Source organism: Lissotriton helveticus, chromosome 2_2 (genome assembly GCF_964261635.1).
Source record: "Lissotriton helveticus chromosome 2_2, aLisHel1.1, whole genome shotgun sequence".
Classification (NCBI taxonomy): Eukaryota; Metazoa; Chordata; class Amphibia; order Caudata; family Salamandridae; genus Lissotriton; species Lissotriton helveticus.
The window spans coordinates 387,955,708-387,979,439 of NC_136060.1; the positions used below are offsets into that span (position 1 = coordinate 387,955,708).

At 45.0% G+C, this 23,732-nt stretch overlaps 1 protein-coding gene across 1 annotated transcript in view; it reads right to left on the minus strand.

The window, feature by feature from the left end:
* The window catches only part of NSD2 (nuclear receptor binding SET domain protein 2), a 1,080,265-nt gene that overhangs the window by 718,322 nt on the left and 338,211 nt on the right, over positions 1 to 23,732 (minus strand). The window contains exon 10 of the mRNA XM_078678610.1: positions 16,885 to 17,003. Within this exon, the coding sequence (XP_078534736.1) occupies positions 16,885 to 17,003 (119 nt within the window). The remainder of the gene's footprint in view (positions 1 to 16,884; positions 17,004 to 23,732) is intronic.

Genomic DNA, 23,732 nt, shown 5'->3' on the forward strand with positions numbered 1-23,732 from the left:
TGTTGGAAAGAAGAAACTTTCAAAATTTCAAAGTTGAAGAAGAAAAAACTGAGCAGAGCTCAGAGAGACTCCCTATCACACGACGTGCGGTAAAAAATCTGACAGCCTGGGTCTCTGGGGAGAATACCTAGGTGGGAGCTGTGGCCTTATTGGCTGCAGTTTGGTCTAACATAATGACTTGGATGGTCACTAATGTGGAAGTTTTTTCATTGGTAGCTGAGGCTACTTCACTTCCTGGTTTATTGTAACTGTTATTTGCTATGTACAAATGGCTTATTACTGCTTTTTTATATACCGTGGGACTCCTACTCCGACGACGGGGAATGATTCAGGCATGTGAATCTATGAAAGACACCCCAAATACTGGAGAACTATTGTTTTCTAATAAGAAAATCTACATTTCTTGAAGGTAGAGGTAAATGTTGCTACACTATTTAGATTGCGTAGTTTTTAGGCCATTGACAAAAACTGCTATAACTGCACTGGAACCCTCAAGTCTACAGTGATTCATAACCTCCGGCCTAATCACCCACTCGCCCCCAAAATCTGTATGAGCATCTAGTCCTAACTGTGGGGAAAAGAGGGCACTCAGAGAGGGGACAACAGGGTTAATGTGTCAGTGAATCTATTCGTGAGTAACTCTTTATGTGAGGAAACAACTACTCTAGTGAAAAATGCTACTGCCCTTGCTTGCATTACTGCCATGGCACTCACAGAGCTGTGGCACTGGTGGGCAACATATTGACTGCTGTTGATAGTCTTAGACTTGACCTTTAAAAGTTTAAGGCTGTTCTGGCTTCGCCTAGTTTACCCCAGGAACAGGCTCTTTATTCTTTAATCTTTTAGAGTCTGTGCTTGTGAATAAGTGCATGAGCCCTGTACCCCTACAGTACCCAGGTCCATCACTGGGCACTGTAAGTGCAGTGCTGCCATTAAGAGTATATGGTGCTGGGGAATGTCATTACGAACTCCACAGCACCATAATGGCTACACTGAAGACTGAGAATTTTGGTATCAAACTTCTCAGCACATTAAACCCACACTGATGCCAGTGTGGGATTTAATGGAAAATGCACGACAGAGGGCATCTTAGAGATGCCTGTCGAAACTCTATCAACTCTAATTGACCTGACTAAGTGGCTGCCGAGGCTGCCACCCCTCAGACATGTTTCTGGACCCCTGGGTCGAGAGCTTGCCGCTCTCGGGGGACCTGAAACAATGCACATTCTGGGACGAGATGCCAAGCCTCCTCCCTCAGGGATGGGCAGGGTTTACAAAGGAGAAGCTTCAAAGGCATACCACCTTTGTGAGCCTCTCCAGACCATTTGCTGTACTCAGCAACTGGTCCCCACTGGTTCTACTCCCCACTTTGGGAGGGAGACCCGGCGGGAAAAACAAAGTGAGGAAGAGAGGGGTGCCCACCTCTGCCAACTCCACCCCTAGGGTGGGGGAGGCAAGGTGAAGCACAACCTTGAGTCCCCGCCATCTTGAGGATGTCCCTCCTCCCTCTGGAGAGTGGCAGAATAGGTGGCGTACCCACCCCAGGGAAGGAACCCATTGGTCCCTGACCTTTACCTACCTGTAACGCCCCTAAATTTAATAGAAAGGGGCACCCTGAACCTTCCTTCCTCAGATCCGGATTCCAAAACTACAAGAAGAAGAAGAAAGAAGAACAATAGTTACTTACCTGTAATCTGTGGTTCTCCAGTATTGGTGTCTTTCATAGATTCACATGCCTGAATCATTCCCCGTCGTCGGAGTAGGAGTCCCACGGTATATAAAAAAGCAGTAATAAGCCATTTGTACATAGCAAATAACAGTTACAATAAACCAGGAAGTGAAGTAGCCTCAGCTACCAATGAAAAAACTTCCACATTAGTGACCATCCAAGTCATTATGTTAGACCAAACTGCAGCCAATAAGGCCACAGCTCCCACCTAGGTATTCTCCCCAGAGACCCAGGCTGTCAGATTTTTGTAGCACTGGAGTGTACCAGAGTATATAGAGCTATATCGTAACAGTCTGGGTGAGACTCTGAGGGGAGGTGGGTGGGTGCATGTGAATCTATGAAAGACACCAATACTGGAGAACCACAGATTACAGGTAAGTAACTATTGTTCTTCTCCAGTATTTGGGGTGTCTTTCATAGATTCACATGCCTGAATCCGAGTAGTTAGCAGTAACACAATATGTCGCTCTTATACGCCAAAACATAGTTATCATGCATAAACAGAAAGCAATGCAACATCATAAGAAAGCGTAAAGAGTGGAAAGGAGGTGGGAGAGAACACCAGAGGCTCACCTTACTGAAACAGATTTCGCAGGACTGCTCTCCCCACCGAGGCATCGGTGTCGCTTGAAGAATCCAGACAGTAATGCCTCGTGAATGTGTGCCTGCTGGACCATGTTGCTGCTCTGCAAATATGCGGGAGAGGCACACCAGCAAATAGCGCAGTTGAAGAGGAGACTGCTCTTGTAGAATGGGCTCTAGGTAAGGTCTGTAAGGGTTTACCTGCTTGTTGATGGCATAACCCTATCGTGGATGAGACCCACCTGGCGATAGTCTGTTTTGAAACAGCACACCCTTGTCTTGGTCTGCCATATGCCACGAATAGCTGATCCGTCTTCCTGATGGCAGCTGTTCTTGAAAGATAAAATTTAAGGCATCTCTTAATGTCTAATGTGTGTAAAGTCCGCTCAGCTGGTGACTGCGGATTGGGAAAAAATGTCTTAAGTATCACAGGCTCATTGAGATGGAAATCCGATGGTACTTTGGGCATGTACTTCGGGTTGGTGCGTAGTACCACAGAGTCAGGTGTGAATTGCAAGAATGGTGGCTTAATGGTGAATGCTTGCATGTCACTCACTCGTCTGGCTGATGTTAGTGCCAGCAGCAATGCAACCTTCCAAGTGATGAACTTGAGATCGACCTTATGAATAGGCTCAAAGGGATGGCGAAGAAGCTGTGCTAGGACTATATTTAAATGCCAAGATGGAGGTGGCCGGCGTACAGGTGGAAACATACGAAATAAGCCTTTAAAGAATTGTTGTATTATCCTTGAGGAGTATAGAGAAGTCTTACCGTCCTGACGGTATCGTGATATGGCGGCTAAGAACACTTTGAGTGTTGAGTGCGCCAAACCTGATTTAGCGAGCTGCAGAAAGAAGGGTAATATCTCTTCTGGCTTCGCAGTCATTGGATGCAAATTCGTAGTTTGGCACCAAACACAGAAACGTTTCCACTTTAGTGTGTAAGTTTTGTTTGTGGAAGGCGCCCTAGCATTGGCCAGGACTTCCTGACAGTCTTGTGGAATGTTCAAGTGCGCAAATTCGTGGTGTTGAGGAGCCAAGCCGATAATTTCAGAGATTGAGGGTCTGGATGAAACACCTTGCCTTCTTGGATTGTTAGAAGGTGTGGAATTCTGGGCAGTTGGATTGGCTCGCATTCTGATAGAAGGAGAAGCTGCGTGAACCAATATTGTCGTGGCCACCGTGGAGCAATCAGGATAATTCGACACGGTTGCTTTCTCATTTTCTTGATGACCTTGGGTATGAGTGGAATTGGCGGGAAGGCGTAGGCAAAGATCCGTTCCCAATTGAGTGAGAGAGCGTCCCCGCAAGAGTCCCTGTGGGGAATCCAGCTCGCAAAGTGAGTACATTTCTTGTTCTGAGAAGTTGCAAACAGGTCCAGATCGGGGAGACCCCATCTCTGGAAGATCCGATCCAGCGCCGGCTGATGCAGTTCCCATTCGTGAGTGCTGTTCTTGGATCTGCTCAGCGAATCTGCCAATACATTGGCTACTCCCGGAACATGCACCGCTGACAAGTTGATGTCGTGATCCAGAGCCCAAGTCCAGATCTCTTGAGCCTGTTGAGACAACCGGGCTGATCTTGTGCCCCCCTGCTTGTTCAGGTAATGCATGCTCGTTGTGTTGTCTGTTCGAATCAACACTGTGGAGCCTTGTAGGATTGCCAGAAAGGATTTTAGGGCGAGGAAAATGGCTCGTAACTCCAGCAGATTGATGTGCCATTTCTTCTGTTGAGCGTCCCATTTGCCGCTGATCGTCATCCCTTGAAGGTGAGCGCCCCAACCTTCTAGGGAGGCATCCGTGGTCAAGATGAATCTTGGGACCTCTGCGAGGAAGGCACAGCCGATTTGTAGGTTGCGTGCCTGACTCCACCACAGGATTGTGTCCTTCATTCGAGGCGTCAGTGTAATGAGATCCTCGAAGGACCCCGATACCTGCACCCATTGGTGACTGAGCTCCTCTTGTAATGGTCTCATCCTCAGACGACAGTTTGGAGTGAGAGGGATGCACGAAGAGATCATCCCTAGGAAAGATTTGAATCTCCGGACAGAAACGTACTCTTTTCTGAGGAGTGTGGTGGCCATCGTCCTGATCTTTTGCTGCCTTTCGTTTGAAATGAAGACCTGGGCGAGCTTGGAATCCAGTGTTGCTCCTAAGAAGGACTTTCTTTGAGATGGAATTAGATCTGACTTCTCGAAGTTCACTGAAAACCCCAGGCTTTGAAAGAGGCAAAGGCATTTTTGGACATGGTCGTTTGCTGTGGCGTAGGAATTGGCCTTGATAAGGCAATCGTCCAGATAAGGGTATATTTGAATTCCCTGCAATCGTAGGTGCGCCGCTACGGGTGCTAGCATTTTCGTGAATACTCTCGGGGCTGAACGTAGCCCAAAGGGAAGCACCTTGAATTGGAAATCCCTGCCAGCCACTCTGAACCTTAGGAACTTCCTGTGTCTGGGGAAGATAGGGACGTGGAAGTAGGCATCCTGAAGGTCGAGTGTTGCCAAGTGGTCCCCTTCTGCCAAAAACTGTAGGATCTCCTGGAGTGTTAACATTCTGAACGTTAATTTTTTGATGAATTTGTTTAGGGCACGCAAATCGAGGATTGGGCGCCATTCCCCTGATTTTTTGCGTATCAAGAAAAAACGAGAGTAGAAACCTGTCCCTCTCTGGTGTCGAGGTACTCTCTCGATTGCCCCTTTTCGAATCATGGAATTGATTTGGATGAAGAGTTCCTTGAGATGTGCTGGGGGCGGCCCTTTTGGAGGAGAATTTGGAGGGGTTTTTACAAATTCTAAAATGTGTCCCTTGGATACCACATCCAGCACCCATTTGTCTGTAGTAATCTTGGACCATTTTGAGTAATGTTGGGATATTCTTCCTCCAATTTGTTTTTGGCGGGGACACTTTGGCGGCAGGAAGTGAACCTCACTTCTTGTTGGTGTTATCTCTTCCACGATATGTTGGTTTTCCTCGGGGCTGTGTGTAAGAGTTACGTCTTTGGCCATAAGGCTGTTGCTTGTATGGCTGGTACCTCTGTGTGTTTTGAGAAGTGGTGTAGTTACGCTGTTGGTAATATCCTCCCCTATTGGAGAAAGTTCCCCTTCCTCTTGCGCCACGAAAGGAAGATTTACGAAACTGCAGAGTGCCCAAAGATCGTGCAGTTTCAGTATCCTTTTTGATGGCCTGCAAAGCTTCATCCACGTGCGAGCCGAATAGGAACTCGCCATCATAAGGCATGTTTAAGACCTTGGACTGTACTTCATGTCTAAAAGATGTAGATTTTAACCATCCCTCTCTCCGAAGGACTGCGGCCCCTGCCAATTGTCTGAAGCCTGTAGCTGCTACATCCACTGCGGCGTCAATGATCTCTGAAGACGCACACTCCCCTTCTTGTAGAATTTTGATCGCCTCAGACCGGTCCGGTTCAGGCAGTTTCTTAATATAAGGCGAAATGTCAGACCACATTTGCCTATCGTATCGGCCAAGAATCGCCATAGAATTAGCAACCCTGACTGTGGTTGCTGCCATAGTGGAGACTTTTTTGCCAATGGTATCGAGTCGTCTTCCGTCTCTATCTGTAGGCGTGGAGATTTGAGATGATGGGTTTTTCGCCCTTTTTTGAGCTGCTTGTGCAATGACTGAGTCTGTCTTGGCCTGTCCAATCAGGCAAGCCGGTGAAGAAGCAGGCGCTCTGTATTTTTTATCCACTCGTGGCAAAACTGGAGGTAAAGAGTTTGGAGTGGCCATGATCTTCAGACCTTCTTTCCAAATAAACTCTATGATCGGTATCGACCAGCTCTGTCTTTGGGAGAGATTCTTGAAATCATACAGGAAACAATCATCCTGTTTTGTCTCCATAGTAATGAGAAATCGTTTGGTAGCGTTATCCATAATTCTATGGAAATTTGCAATATCCACCGGTGGTGATTCAGCCTTCGGCTGTTCATCTGGAGCAGGGGAGTCAGCCTGATAATCTTCATACTCCGACGAATCCGAGTCATCCAATTCTCCCTCTTCATGAGCCTCCTCTTCAGAGACGTCGTCCACCGGTTGAGTAGATGGTACCGGTATGGATGGGGCATGTACCGATTCTTCCCTGGTAGGAGGGACTGAATGCGGAGTACCTCTAGGCGGGGGGGAAGTGATGTGTGATTCGCCCGATTCCGAGGGCGGAAATCGTTGATAATAGTCATCCAACATGGACATCAAATTTCTGAATAATTCCATGGGCATTTGTGTCCCTGACGGGGGTGCAGGATCCAACTCTGTGTGTTGCGTCACCTGCTCCTCCTCCTCTTGTTCCTTAACGTGTATGAGTAAGTCAGATGGACTTGTAGCTGCCGGAAACAAGTCTCCATCAGAGTCCTCGTCGGAATCCAAAAGCCTGTCTGGCATCGTGAGTGGTGACATACCTGCAGACTGTAATGGGCGTTGTAAAATCGCAGCAGTGGTTGCTGGAGAAGGCAACGATATGGTGCTGCTCTTTGCCGACCATACTTGAAGATCTGTGCAAGTTGACAGTTTTGGCGTCATTGGATTCCTTTGGGCCACCGAGAAGTCCTGTGGCATAGACTTTGCTTTGAGGGACGAACTCGCCGTCGTCGACGACTGTGGCTGGAGAGGCCTCGTCGACGATCCATTTTTCGATGTCGTCGACGTCGTCGTCGACGGAACAACTTTCGTCGTCGACGGGACAATTTTCTTCGTCGACGGGGCCGTCGACGGGGCCGTCGACGGGGCCGTCGACGGCGTCGTCTTCTTCGTCGACGAGGACGTCGTCGACGACGACTTCGTCGACGGGGCCGTCGACGGTGTCTTCTTCGTCGACGGTTGGATCGTCGACGGAGTCTTCCTCGTCGACGATGAGTCCGTCGACGGGTGCTTCGGCGACGATGAAGCCGTCGACGGCAAGGCTTTCTTCGTCGACGGTAGTGTCGTCGTCGACGGGACGGGATTTTTCGACGCTGGAGAGGGCTTCGTCGACGGAGGCTCGTCGACGGTAGGAATTTTCTTCGTCGACGAGATGGGACGAATTTGAACATGCACATAAGTAGGTGAGGACACTGAGGACACCACCAAAGAGGGTTTTGGTGAGGAGTAGGTCACAGTAGAAGTCACTGTAGTGGCAGTCTGACAGGAAACCGGCAGAGAAGGTGCTGCCTTGGTTGTAGGCCTCTGAGGTGACAATAAAGGGACAGCCTTTTTAATGACAGGCTGTTTGACAGATTTTTGACAGGCTTTCTTCACCTTAGAAGTTGAAGGTTCCTCAGCAGCGTGCTGGGCCTGTTTCGCCACCTTAGCCTTAGGGGTAGTTACTGTACCCTCAGCTATTCTCTTCCTTGATCCCATAGAGGACATAGAGGCCAAACTTCCTACCTCAGAGAGTGGCAAGTCCTTGTCCTTATTCCGTTGTATCCATAGTAGGAGGCGACCCTCTCTGTCCTTGAGGGTTTTAGTTGGAAAAGTGCGACAAATCTTGCATTCCTTAGCCTGATGGTCTGGATACAAGCAGTAAATGCAGAGAGAATGAGGGTCTTCCTTGAAGAGCCTTGCCTTGCCACAAGAGTCACAAGCCCTGAAAAGGGACTTAGATGTGGACATGTTGGAAAGAAGAAACTTTCAAAATTTCAAAGTTGAAGAAGAAAAAACTGAGCAGAGCTCAGAGAGACTCCCTATCACACGACGTGCGGTAAAAAATCTGACAGCCTGGGTCTCTGGGGAGAATACCTAGGTGGGAGCTGTGGCCTTATTGGCTGCAGTTTGGTCTAACATAATGACTTGGATGGTCACTAATGTGGAAGTTTTTTCATTGGTAGCTGAGGCTACTTCACTTCCTGGTTTATTGTAACTGTTATTTGCTATGTACAAATGGCTTATTACTGCTTTTTTATATACCGTGGGACTCCTACTCCGACGACGGGGAATGATTCAGGCATGTGAATCTATGAAAGACACCCCAAATACTGGAGAAGACCAGCTGTGCAGCTGCTAACAAGAGGACGACACCAACTGACTTGGCCCTAGCTCTACTGGCCTGTCGACCCTCAAACCTGCTCCTGCTAAACCACGGCGTCTCCAGTGGTCAGTAACCTCAAAAGCGCCGGTGGACTTGACAGCCTTGCTCAACTAAAGACTGGGACTCCCACGAGCAGTGGCTCTGCTCAAACATCTACAACCCCAAGTCCCAGAATGAAACCGCAGATCCTGCCCACTTTGCACCCACCAAGCCCGGCCCGAGCAAAAGTGGACAAAGCCCACGAGGATGTCACCCCCGTGACTGTGACCAAGAATCCAGCACCCAAGGACTCAGCTAGACGCTCCTGACGACGCCTGCAGCCTCAACAGCAGGGACCCCCTCCAACCGCGACCAGCAGAGGGTAACATTTCCAGACGCCTAAAGAAACCCCCTGCACCCGGCACCCCACGGCCCACTGTGCCCAACTCCTGGGTGTCTACCCAACCTACAGCTTCCAAACGTACCTCTCGAAGTGGTGGTCACACCTGAAGAATCACCGTCCGAGAGTTTACAGCCTCGGTTTGTCTCGCAGCTTTCCCACTGAAATCCAGTGCCGCTGAGGGTGCACCAACTAGCCTGTTTGACTTCCCCACTTGCCATAAGTGACCAGGAGCTTTGCTCCCACAGCCGTGTGGCCTGCCTGCTAGCAGCCACCAACCAAAGGCCCCCTACCCGCCATGGGCTAACATTGGGCCTACTCTCTCTGCATCCGGCCGCCCCAGTGTCGCTGAGGGTTTGACAACAGTACAATCCTGAACCTGGGAGACCCCTGAGTCTTGGCCCAGAACCTTAACTCTGCCAAACGAGTACTTACCTGAAACCCGATAACTTACATTTTCTCCATAGGGTAACATTGACTGGTTTTAAGTGTCGAGTTTTGAAACTGTTTACAGGAAATACACCAGGGCTGAATCCAGGATCCAGCTCTGAGTAAGAAAAACGTTTGTAAACTAATTCTATTGTAGTTTACTTAAAAATACCATTGAGCTCAATGTTATAGATATATAAAGTATTGTGTTCCTATTGCAACCCTTGTACCTTATTGCATTCAAAGTCTATTTTGTTCATTGAAAGTATTCACAACAGCGTCTTATTTTGAGAAAGTATTTTATGCAAATCTGTGGTTCTAAAATAAAACAGTATATTTTTTATAGATCGAGTTCCGTTTTTGAGTGTACGAGACCATTTGCTGACTGAGTGTGTACATCAAATACTTTACACTGTCCTCTGATACTGCCTTACTGCTCGACCAAGCTACCACTTTAGAGAGAAAGGTTCTATCTAATTTTAACCTCTGCCAAACCTCTGGAGACTCTTGGACTCTATACATACTGTACCTTACTTTGGTGCAGTATATATAGAGCCAGTTTCTTACAGTGCTCATTTTTGACCAGATATGCATCCTAGGTGGACTCAAAGTGCATATATCTGGCTTTCTATGACCAGTGCATGCCATGCGCTTCTCCTCTGACACTCTTGGATGAAACCCAGCAAGTAAATTCAGTCTGGAATCTGCCCGGACTGCCAAACTATGATCATAAAGGGGTGAATGTCACTTACAAGTGGTTATTTAAAGGGCAAGAGCATTTTTCTTGTGTTAAGAGTCAGATTTTTGGAGTCTGAGGGTCTATTGCTCTACAACATATATGAGCGATCACATGCAGACACTTCCTTTGACAATGCCAACAATACAATGTTTTCTCACTAAAACAAGTACTTTTCCACCCAAATGTGAGGGCAGAGGTTTACGAATCACACGAACCAAGCGATTCAAAACATAAATCATGTGTGATACTCTTCTAAAACTGTTAGTCATTATGTACACAGGAAACCTAGGGGTAATATGGATAAGTTACTTACCTGTAATCCTAGTTCTCTTCCAGGGGTATACTTATCAAAGTCAGAAGCACTGAATAGTCCCGCCCACGTGCGGGACCCCGGAGCAATAGTCAATAATATGCATATATCTACAAATATAAATAAATACACATAAATACGCATAAAATAACCATATATATATATATATATATATATATATATATAGATAATATGCATATACATATACATATGCAGCCTAACATACACCATACTAGGCTCAAAAACTGCCATTGTTGCATGTAACACTTTTACATTTGCTAAATAAAGACATAAATTACATTATATGATAATGCAGAGAAGAAAACACTGCCCTGCGTTTCTTTGAAACACACAACCTTTATTTTCAAAGGTAAAAACAGGAGACAGTTAGGTCAGTTCTTTTGGACGGCGTATAACAGTGTGATAACCGCATGGGTAACATGTAAAATAGACAGTACTGGTATTCGCCCGGGGAGGAGGGTGGGTTGCTTATGACTTTGATGAGTATACCCCTGGAAGAGAACTAGGATTACAGGTAAGTAACTTATCCTTCTCTTCCAGGGGATACTCATCAATATAAGCACTGAATAGAGTAGCAAGCACATCCCATACCCTGCGGACTAATACCAGACTCTCTAAACAGTATACTAATATATATTACCCAAACAAATTCCTCAGGGATGCTTGACCAACTTGAGCATCCGCCTGAGTATCAGAATCAAGGCAGTAATGGCGAGCAAAGGTATAAACCGAACGCCACGTAGCTGCCTTACAAATTTCATGAACAGGAAAAATTTTAAGCATTGCTATATTAGCAGCCTTTCCTCTAGTGGAATGTGCTCTAGGTTTGCCCGGGAGCTGTTTCCGTGCCAACTGATAAGATAACATAATGCATGACACAATCCATCTAGAAATGGACCTCTTAGACGCAGGCAAGACCGTATTCAGAGGACCGTAGTTCACAAACAAATGATAAGACTTTCGAACACTCTTGGTTTTATCAAGATAACATTTCAAAACTCTTTTTAAGTCCAAAGAGTGTAGAGCTTTTTCAGCTGGAGTGTTCGGATTAGCAAAAAACGTAGGCCGTGTAACTGACTGGTTAATGTGAAAATCCGAGACTACCTTAGGAAGGAATCTTGGATGAGTCCGAAGCACCACTCTTTTCGCATGGAAAACGAGATAAGGTTCTGTAGCACAAAAAGCCTGAATCTCGCTCACCCTGCGCGCAGAAGTGATAGCTACTAGGAAGGACACCTTCCACGACAGATGTTGAAGGGAGGCCTTATGAATAGGTTCGAATGGAGGGCCCATCAATTTGGACAAAACCACATTAAGCTCCCAAGGAGGAGAGGGAGCCCTCACGAGAGGATACACTTTCTTGAGACCCTCCAGAAAATCCTTCACAACTGGCATTTGAAAGAAAGAAACCTGAGTAGGGTTCTTTCGATATGCTGTTATTGCTGCCAGATGGACCTTTATAGAGGAATACTGTAAGCCTGCTTTGGCAAAAGAAAGTAAGTATGGTAACAGTACCTGTTCCTGACCTCGAATAGGGTCATGACCTTCAGCAGCACACCACATGAAAAACCGCTTCCACTTGAAAGCATACGACTTTCTTGTAGAAGCTCTTCTCGCCTCTTAAAATGTGCATACAGTCCTGCGAGAGGCCTAGATGTCCATACTGGACGAACTCAGGTACCATACTGCTAGCTTCAGGGACGGCAGGTTGGGATGGAACACCCTGCCGTTCTCTCTGGTCAGCAGATCTGGACAGCAAGGAAGCCTCCTGTGCGGTACTTTGGATAGATACAGGAGATCCGGGTACCACCATTGGCAAGGCCAATCCGGAGCCACCAGGATCATGTCCGTCTTGGACTTGTACAGCTTCTTGATCATCAAGGGAATGGGTGGAATCGGTGGAAAAGCATAGAGTAATGTCTCTGACCACTCCATCCATAGAGCATTCCCCTTGGACCCTCGTCCATCCATAGAGCATTCCCCTTGGACCCTCGTTGTGGGTATCTGGACGCGAAGACGCGGCATTTTGCGTTTTCGGCGTCCGCAAAGAGATCGATTTCTGGTGTCCCCCAGGCCTGGAAGACATCTCTTATCACTTCGTCTTTTAAGACCCAGTCGTGTGCTTCTGCGAAGTGTCTGCTTAGGTCATCTGCTTGGATGTTGAGGACACCCGGCAGATGGACAGCGGATATTTTCATACCCCGAGCCAGAAGCCACTTCCAGTTTGCTTGCGCTTCGAGCGACAGAGGTCTGGATCTCGTTCCGCCCTGCTTGTTCAGATAGTACATCGTTGTTGTGTTGTCCGTTTGAACAAGCAGGGAGGATGTCTTGATCGCGGGAAAGAAAGCCTTGAGAGCTAGATGGACAGCTCTGAGTTCCAACATGTTTATATGATACAGTCTTTCTTTCTCTGACCACACTCCTTGAACTTGAAGCTACCCCAGATGGGCGCCCCATCCCTGAAGGGACGCATCTGTCACCAGTGATTGTCTGGGCATGTCCTCTTGGAAAGGCACTCCCACTACCAGATGACTCCGCTGCATCCACCATCGAATGGAGATCCGCACTGACAGGGGTAGTGACAGCTTGTCCTCCCAACGATTTGAAAACTGGGACCACTGGTCCTCCAGAGACTGTTGCAGAGGTCTCATGTGCAGCCTGGCGTTCGTAACGAGGAAAATACAAGACGCCATGGACCCTAGAAGAGACGAGATCTGCCTGGCCGTTGGTCGAGGAATCTTTAGTAAAGTTTGACACTTGAGGAGAATGGAGGATAGTCTATCCTCCGAAGGATACGCTTTTGCGTCCTTTGAATCCAGAATTCCGCCCAGATAGTTTATCCTCTGCGTGGGATTGAGGATAGACTTTTTGAAGTTTACGTGTAGGCCAAGTCTCCGCAGCTGATGTATGCAGAACGTGAGATGTTGCTGAAGCAGAATCGGAGACGCACTCTTTAGCAGCCAATCGTCTAGATAGGGATAGACGAAAATGTGCCTCTTCCTTAGGAAAGCCGCTACGACTGCCATGCACTTTGAGAAGGTGCGAGGAGCTGACTTTGGCCCGTAGGGCAAGACTGTGAATTGGAAATGGCTGGTTTGAATGCAAAACCTTAGAAACTTCCGATGCTTTGGGGCGATGGGGATGTGGAAATAAGCATCTAGAAGATCTATGGAGCACATCTAGTCCCCTTGATGCAACAGTGGAATTATTGGATGTAACGCCAGCATTCTGAACTTTTCTCGCCGAATGAATTGATTGAGGCGCCAGAGATCTAGTATGGGCCTGAACTCCTTGTTTGGACCTTTCTTTGGAACTAGAAAATATCGGGAGTAAATGCCTTGTCGACGCTCTGTGTTCGGGACCTACTCGATGGCATTCTTTAGGATTAAGGCAGACACTTCTTGCCTCAAAAGATGAATTTGATGGATCACAGTCTTTTGAGGAGGAATGGAAGGTGGAGGGGACTTGAATCTGATGGCATATACATTTTTTACAATATCCAGCACCCATTTGTCTGTTGTGATGTTTTTTCACTCGTCCAGGCAAAAACGGACACTGCCCCCCAACCAGAGTGGATAACGGGCTCAGGGGAAGCAAAAACTCACTGCTTTTGTTGCTGTTGCTTGTTTCCAGGTGCAGACTGCCTGGAAATGCCACCCCTTCCTCTACCAGGACGACTCTGGGAGAACTGAGATCTTCCCGGATTCTGCTGTGATGACCATTGAGGGGTTTGAACCCTCTGCTGGTTCGGTCTCTGGTCGTCAGGACGGTCCTTTCTTTTTTCGAGACCAACAGCCCTCACAGTATCAAGCTCCGTCTTGATTCGTGACATCTCATCGTCAGCATGAGAGCCAAAGAGCGATTTTCCATTAAACGGCAGATTAAGTATTCCGTGTTGTGCTTCAGGCTTAAGACCCGTGAGCCTTAACTGAGCTGAGCGCCTGGCACAGAGTCCGTGAGCGTAACCATGCATAGACAGATCGGAAGCATCAGCAGCTGCGCTAATCACCTGGTTAGCCACTAGCCCACCTTCGTAAAGGATTTCAAGAAAATCGTGTTTGTCTTCTTTGGGAAGTTTTTCTGCAAAACGAGACATGGAATCCCATAATGCGCGGTCATAGTGACCCAGTAAAGCGGAGGCGCTGGCGACTTTCATGTAGGAAGCAGAGGTGGTACACATTCTCTTCCCTACTGAGTCCATAGCTCTACTGTCTTTATCCGGCGGCACAGAAGATGACGCCGCTCCTGTTTGATTCTTTCGTGCCGCTGAGACAATCACCAAATCAGGTTTTGGCTCAGGTCTCAAAAATAACGGATCATTGTCCGGAGCCTTATATTTCTTGACGATCCGAGAAGGGACCGCTCCCAAAGCTGCAGGAGTTAAGAACTTGTGCTCCGCAGACTCCAACAGACCTGGTACCAGAGGAAGTAAAGGGTTTGAAGATAACTTTTGATGTAAAGTTTCGAAAATGACCGTTGTCCAGGCAGTAGAGACCGGCATCTCGATATTAAGTCTAGCTGCTCCACGACAGAGAACTTCATTAAAGGTAATCACATCATCAATCGGTGATATCCTACTCGGAGGAGTTGATGACAGTGTCGGTGAATAGCCCCTCTTCGAATTTGTAGACCTTGTCGAGGATCTAGCATCACGCCTCCTTGAAGAATGGCGACGTGATGATCTAGAAGTCCGCCTCCTCACTGATGGAGACTTTCTCGGAGGAGTACGCTCACGTCTTCTCGGAGAGTGCACCAACTGTCTTGGGGCAATCTAGATCTTGAAGCAGGTCTTGCAGACACAGGTGACCTGGAATAAGACCTTGGAAGGTTAATCCTCCTTATCTTCCAGTCTCTGATCTCCCCCAGCCATCGTGGCGAGATATTAGGCGCTGGCTGAATAGGTGAAGGTGCTCTTGAGGGCTCTGGAGAGATTGCACAATCTGCAGCCCAGGGGAGGAAGAGGAACTACCAGAAGACACAGTAAGAACCTTAGACCGGTCTTTAGACACCGTTCTAGGCTTCTTAGCTGCAGGAGACGCCGACGACTGCCTCCTCAACGTCGATCTCCTCAACGGCGATCTCCTCGACGGCGATCTCCTCGGTGTCGACCTCCTCGGCGGCGACGGTCTCTTAGGCGTCGACGTCATGCGCCTCGACGGCGATGATCTTCTCGGCGTCGTGTGCCTCGACGCCACATGACTTGGGCTCTTTGACGTCGAAACCTCTACTGGCTGGTTCGACGTCATGCCACCTCTTGACGGCGACCTTGACTTATGTTCCGAGCCTCTCGGCGACGACCGTCTACGTCGATGAGACTATGTCGAGTCGCGCCCTCTTGCAGTCGTAGGGGAGCCAGACCTGGATCGCCTACGCTCATGCCTCTTCTCACCTTGCTTCGACGGTGAAATCTTCTTCAACGGCGAGGGATGTTTCGACGTCGACGGACGCCGCGACAGTGATTTAGATGCTGATTTTGAGCACACAGGTACCTTAGAAGAAGATCTGTCCCTCGAAGTAGTAGGAGACCGATGTTTTCTCTTCTCCCCTCTGTCCTTGCGCTCTTTGTACGGAGAAGAAGGCTTCTTGGAATGAAATTCTTCTCTCTCACTCACAGTATCTCCTCTGTAATGCAGGGACTGAAGCCTGCTCTTCTCTCTCTCTCTCAAAGTTCTATTTGACAACTTGCTGCAGTGGTTCTGGCTTGTGAGAAGATGGTAGACAAGCTACACAGACCGAATGTGGGTCTGTCTTGGCCATTTTTTTACCACAGGCCGGACACTTATCAAATAAGGCCGACACTATGACTGGAAAAATAGCCAAAAAACAGTAAAAAATTGTTGAATTAGTCAAACAATGACTAAAGACGTCGAGTAAAGAAGAAAAAATTAGAAAAACACCAGAAGAAAGTGATAAAATATCACCAACTGGCGAGCTCAATGCTCCAGGATCCTCACAGAAGGAGCCGGAAAAAAGAACTGACCTAACTGTCACCTGTGGTGCATGATGGGAGCCTGGAGGCTCATAGAGGTCTTAAAGGCACGGCGCCAAATTTTTCTGTTGTTACTATGCAGCCTATCCAGGCTAAAGCTGCCTCTATGATCCTGCCTGTTTTTACCTTTGAAAATAAAGGTTGTGTGTTTCAGAGAAACCTAGGGCAGTGTTTTCTTCTCTGCATTATCATATAATGTAATTTATGTCTTTATTTAGCAAATGTAAAAGTTTTACATGCAATAATGGCAGTTTTTGAGCCTAGTATGGTGTATGTTAGGCTGCATATGTATATGTATATGCATATTATCTATCTATATATATATATATATGGTTATTTTATGCGTATTTAGATGTATTTATATATATATATATATATATATATATATATATGTAGATATATGCATATTATTGGCTATTGCTCCGGGGTCCCGCACGTGGGTGGGACTATTCAGTGCTTATCACTATTGATGAGTATCCCCTGGAAGAGAACCATGACTGCAACAACTAGCTCAAGTTAAAGGACACTCCAGAATCAGCACAATGGACACTTTATTCAATAGGGAATAATTGTATTTCATGCCAAAGAAGCCCAAGTGTGGTACATTCAAGGAGAAACATAAGTAAACTAGCACTAGAAATAAAATGGTACAGTAAGAAAAAGGTCAGGATAGGGAAGATGGTATGGCATACCTCATGATCCGATGGAGAACTCGAGGGAGATGAAGTTTTACTGAGGGATGAAGGCATTGCCGCTGAAACTCGTTTCCGCTTCTTTAAAGGTTTGCATGCATCCGGCAAATTATTCATTGCTGTGAAATAAGTTTTGACTGGTTAACAAGCTTTAAGAATGAGAGAAATGAATACAAGAAAATCTAAAAAGTATTAAAATGTTGATACGATTGTGTTAGTTAATGGGCACCAAAGCAGTTGACACTTTAGTAAGGACAACATTAACGGACAGCCCTAGAATTCTGCCATAGGTAGGACTGACATAGTTATCCATTTCATATTCATATCCAGGAATGTCATATTTTAAGGAGAGTAATGTAACATACATTTTATTTTATACAGTGTTTATGCTATACTAATCCCCAAAAATATTTTCCAAATTTTGGCATTCAATCTTAGCTTTATAATTAAGATGTGGTTCAGACAGTTTAAGAGAAATCTTCCTGGACATAATTTAATTCAAAGCTGGGTATTTAGGGACATTGTAAATTGTTCCACACCACAAGTACAGCTCTCCAAAATTAACTATAGAATTATTTGCAGGTATTTCTAGGATTGTGGCTTATGTTCAGGGAATTGTGTTTGAATGTCTTCAAGACTCCATAAATTGAAATCCCAAAAATGGCTGATCTAGAAATTTCAAGTTTAAGCGCCCCAACTCTTTAAATTAAAGCAGGAATAAAAGACACTGCATTGGAACTTTTAAAATAATTTTTAACCAATCGGCAACTAAATGTAGCAATGGGGTCAGCAACCTCCAAACAGTTTTCCCTACCATGTGGAGTCCCTCAGGGCTCTGCCCTGAGCGTCACACTTTTTAATCTATAAGTAGCGCCGCTAGCCTTGATAATAAAAGAAGCAGGATTTGCCCTAGCTTCCTATGTTGATAACACACAGATCGTCGTGTCTTTAACAAATGGAGAAAAGTACCCGGGCGAGGCCTTTAAGACCTGTATGAAGAATGTGAGTGACTGGATGGATGGCAACAGTCTAAAGTGGAATGTGTCTAAAACGGAAGTTATCATTTTTGTTAACAAACCCTCCCCCTGACACCCAACTGATGGCCACCAGTACTTGATGCGCTGCCTACACCCTCCACTAAAGCAATGGATCTGGGCATCATCATTGATAAAGAACTCAAATTCAAGGACCAAGTCAGCAAAGTCACACCCATTTCCTTTTGTACCATAAGGCTAATCAATAGAATTAAGAAAACATACCAGAGGAACTTCTGAAAACAGACTCTGGCTTTGGTCCTCTCCCGCTTAGATTACTGCAACAGTCTCTACCTCACCATTAATTCAGGCCGGATTAACAGGCTTCAGATAGTACAAAAGGCGGCAGCACGTCTCATCCTAAAAATCCCCAAAAATGTATCGGTAAGAGAAGCAATAAAAAAATTACACTGGCTTCCAGTCGGGCAGAGATGAAACTTTGAAGTCCTATGCCTGGCTTTTAAATCACTAAACGACCAAGGACGAACACAATTCAGGAACAAATTGAAGTGGTATGTTCCTAACAGAACCCTACGGTCAGGAATGGCCAGGAACATGGCAACTATCCCCTTCAAGAAGGCCACCTGGGAGGCAGGAGCCTTTTCAGATCAGCAGCAATGCTGTGGAATACATTACCTATTATACTAAAAACAGCACCATCCATGATGAGTTTCAGGAAAGGTCTGAAACATGGCTCTTCACACAGACCAACCTAACTCGAGTGAATAACACCCGACCAATGTGCACAGTTGCAAACTCTTTTGAGTTTATTTTCAAAATTTTTTAACCTTTATCAGTTTCAATTTAAATCAGTATAACAACTCAATTACAAACATTGAACATAACATTGTTTGTTATTCAAACATAACAGTTCTTTTTGAAGTTCAAAACATTACAGCGTTAGTAGCATTACACATCTTTTCACATGAAACAATGAACATTTGTAAGAACTCTTATGTTTGAATAACAAACAATGTTATGTTCAATGTTTGTAATTGAGTTGTTATACTGATTTAAATTGAAACTGATAAAGGTTAAAAAATTTTGAAAATAAACTCAAAAGAGTTTGCAACTGTGCACATTGGTCGGGTGTTATTCACTCGAGTTAGGTTGGTTCAAGTGAGGGCACGTGAGGGCAAACGTGCCACCGATGTTGCACGCAGAGATTATTGATTATAAAGAGTTCAGTGACGGCAAAACTAAGGTGTGCTTCTCCATTCTAAATTCTTTTCATTAACTTTGTCCTCTGCGAGAAAGCACCCAATATGCAATTTGAAGCAATTTCAAATACAACTGAACATAGAGCTAGCACATTAGCTTATACACCAGAAGAAGCATCCAATATATACGCACTTATTCATGAAATCAAAACAGCTGATGCACAAGGGACCACGATTATACAACAGCTAAAACAGTATGAATTTCTAGCGAGAAGAGAGATCAACCAGAAACTACATGCATCGACACTGGTACAATATCATCGGGTGAAACGCATTCCAAGGGGTTTGAGGCTGTCTATCAAACCCATGTTATTCAGGTTTCATCTCAACAAAGATTTTATGGAACGCTGGTATTCAATCCTAAATAAATGCAGCCTGGATTTAATTCTGCTCCTGGTAGAGGAATTAGCTAAAGCAATTAACGATTTATCTAAAGAAATTGAAATAATAAAGGGAGACTTGGAAGAGCGAATGGATAAAGTGGACTTGGACAAATCATTGGAGGAAATCAATGCAAGGTTGGACAAACATACTAAAGAAATACAAGAAGGAAAGTTGAGAAAGTTCAAAAGAGATACATTGGACTACAAATTACAAGAAGTCTATACGTGGGCAGAGGTTTATGCCCAGCGAAGAGTTTTCCCAAAAAAGAGGACCAATGTATCTTCTGAAGAGAGTTCGGTGTCAGACTCAGATTTAACTGCAAGTAGACCATCTGTCCAATCTCAGATATCAGAAGCCTCAAAACCATCAGAGGAAAGAGGAGCACATGCTCCTGGAGCGAAACAAACTTCTTTTTTATCCGACGCTGCGGATTCAAGTCAACCACCCGGACCATCCAAATCCACAGGAAAACAAGGCGAAGCCTTAAAAAAACCAGCAACAAGGAGCCAGAAGTGAATTTGGTTGTTAACATTTCAGACACTACGTTGTCAACTCACCAAACCAGGATTCTAAACAAAGGTTTAGGGTTTGTTCCCACTCACAATACGAATCAACTGGAGTGTGAAGTGTCACTCTTTAAATTCATGAGAGTCTTGAAACTGAGGCATTTTTTCACTAATGTTGTTCCTGCTACTTCTCAGAAAGAGGAGGCAGAATTCTTGGAATTCCGCCCCAAGTCAAAGTTTCAGGCGCCAGCTTCTCATAAAATCATAGAAGCATTTGAGCGATCAGTACGCAACGACATACAGAATATCAATCTATCAAGAGGCAGGCAGAAAAACTTATCTGTTCAGGATAGAAACATTCTGAAATCTTTGCAGGAAAATTCATCAATTATGATTCAGAAAGCGGATAAGGGGGGAGCCATAGTTGTGATGAATAAAAAGTTTTACATCGAAAAAGTGGAAGAACATGTCGCAGATAGATGCACGTACCTACCATTGGATAAAGACCCGATTGATGATCTAAAAGCAACCCTGAAGAGTATTCTGGAACAGTCACTAGAACTAGGACATATCACCTCATCCACCAAACAATTCCTGACAGCAGAATATCCGAGAAGACCAAGATTGTATATGCTTCCCAAAATACATAAGAGTCTCACTAACCCCCCAATGAGACCGATAGTAACGGGGTGCGGTACCATCTTCGAACCCCTTGGAATTTACATCGATAAGTTCTTGCAACCCTTTGTTCAAAAATGGCCTTCACATGTCAAGGACACCACTGATTTTCTTCTAAAATTACAGACAGTAAAAACAGACAAGCAAATGCTACTTTGTACTATAGACGTCAAAGCACTATATACGTCCATTCCCCATCAGGGTGGACTGGAAGCTGTAGAATGGGCCTTGCTGAGTCAACCTTCAATCAGGGCTGATAAAGTGTTCATTTTGGAGATCCTCCACTACTGCCTATACCACAGTTATTTCCAATGGGAAGAACGGTTCTTTTTACAGCAACAAGGGACCTCTATGGGATTTGCCGGGGCCCCGGCGTATGCAAATACATTTATGGCCAAATTCGAGGCAGACCACATATATACTGATGATGATTGGAATAAACATGCAGTATTATACTGCAGATTCATAGATGACATCTTTGTCATATGGAATGCTGAGAGATCTCTACTGGAAAAAAAACTGCTACAATTAGATCAGTTTAACGAACACATTCAGTTTACGTCTAATATCAGTGAACATAAGATCTCCTTTCTAGATGTGGCCATCACTTTAGTGGACTCAGAAATTCAAACAGAAGTGTTTCGGAAGGAAACGGATGTAAACAATGCCCTGTCATATCAAAGTTTTCACCCACAGAATTTAAGAGACAACCTACCTCTCTCTCAATTCATGAGGATCAAAAGGATTTGCTCGAAAGAAACAGACCTGGAGAAACATTTAGACATACAACAGAGAAAATACGAACAGAGAGGTTATCCTAAAGAAATTCTGGAGAAAACCAGACAACGAGTGAAAACGTTTGATAGAACAAACTTGTTACACCAAAAAATGAAAAAGAAACAGGAGAGACAAGTTTTTGTTATGAAATTTTCCACGAGTTCACAGAAGATTAAGAACATAGTTAATAAACATTGGGCACTTTTGCAAAACGAAGCGGATTTTAATGGCATTTTTGATTCAAAGCCTATGTTTGCCTACACGAGGTCCAAAAATCTCAAGGAATTTTTGGCACCCAAATTCAAACAAAAACAAACCTCTTCCCTCAAGGGAATGAAGAGATGTGGTAACTGTGTCCACTGTAATAATGCCATCACGGGCATGTCAATACATCATCCTCAAACAGGCAAAAACATCCCATTATTTTTCAACGCTGATTGCAACTCGAACATTTTGATCTACTACATAAAATGTCCATGTGGGAAACTTTATGTGGGCAAAACTGAGCGAAAAATAAAAATCAGGATTTCTGAACATAAAAGCACCATCAGAAACAAAAGTTTGAAGAGTCCTTTAGCAGTGCACTGGCAGGAAGCTCAACACAGCATAGCTCAACTACAGTTTTCTGTCCTTGAAAGGGTGGAGAAGGTAGAGGGTACAGACTTAACTAGATCCCTGTTACAGAGAGAAATTTTCTGGATAAAAAAATTGGGGACTCAAGATCCGAAAGGGTTAAATGAAAAAATAGATTTTTCGTGTTTTTTGTAACAAGTTTCAAGTTTCCAGTGTTCTATGCAATGTACTGACGGTTGATGGTAAATAACTGTATAGTATGATCACTTTCAATTGACCTTTGTTGGTCTATTTACTAATCATTTTTAACTTATTCATTTTTTCACTTTTTCCTTTATACTTTGTTCACTGCATGTGCCACATTCTCTATTATTCTTTATTTCACGCGCGTCGTGCACCTTCCAGTGAGTTAGGTTCCAGTTTTAAGATTAGCGACACTGTCTTCGCCATGCCGACATCACGTGGTATGGAGTGAGGATCTTTGTTCAAGGAAGTGTTTCCGTTCTGAGAGAGAGCCGCCCGCTCTAGATGTTAGAGTGACGTGAGAGGCAGCATTGAGACTTCCATTGGGAGTCGCGTAGTTGACGTAGAGTTTTAAACGCGAGGTTTTGGCATTTCCGAATGACCGTCTGGCAACAGCCTGAGTGATTTACGAGCTGATAGCGTTCTCTCACAAGGTATGCAGTTCGGAGGATTGGTTAGCGGGTAGTTTATTTTAGTTGCAAGTTGTCCGGTAGACTGATTATGATTCATTTTCTTCCGTAGAAACAGTTTGAGCCGATGCGTCTTCAAGAGGGTAAGTCTAGCTGCCAGACAGACGTGACTTGCGAGTGTTCATTCTATAGTTTTCTGATGCCACGGTTCTGAGTGTTCATGTTGCGTTTTTCACCATTCAGGTCCCATCATTCAGTCATAGTAGGAGAGGGTAAGCCCCACACAATTTATTCACGGGGAGATGGTGGTGGAGCACAATATTTCTGCTTTCATTTGTTTTTTGATTTAAATCCAGCAGTGGTCCCCCAAATTGTAACGCTGTTTTCCAACATTTTGTTTAGATTTCAGGCCCCGGAGGAAGAGCCTCAAAGGGCTCGAAATGCATCGGGCTTCCTAAAATGTTCATTGTTTCATGTGAAAAGATGTGTAATGCTACTAACGCTGTAATGTTTTGAACTTCAAAAAGAACTGCTATGTTTGAATAACAAACAATGTTATGTTCAATGTTTGTAATTGAGTTGTTATACTGATTTAAATTGAAACTGATAAAGGTTAAAAAAAATTGAAAATAAACTCAAAAGAGTTTGCAACTGTGCACATTGGTCGGGTGTTATTCACTCGAGTTAGGTTGGTTCAAGTGAGGGCACGTGAGGGCAAACGTGCCACCGATGTTGCACGCAGAGATTATTGATTATAAAGAGTTCAGTGACGGCAAAACTAAGGTGTGCTTCTCCATTCTAAATTCTCTTCACACAGACCACCTGAAGGAATTCACCTTGATTGCCGCCTGCACTAATGTCCCTTCTGTCCCCAGCTCGTTTATAGCACCAAGATGCCTTCGGCATTAGCTGCGCTTTATAAATCTAATTTCAATTAAATTTCAATTCAAATTCAATGACTGGTATAATTCACTGCCTTCGAGTTCACGGTTACATGAGCAAAAGGCCCATTCTTTATCACTC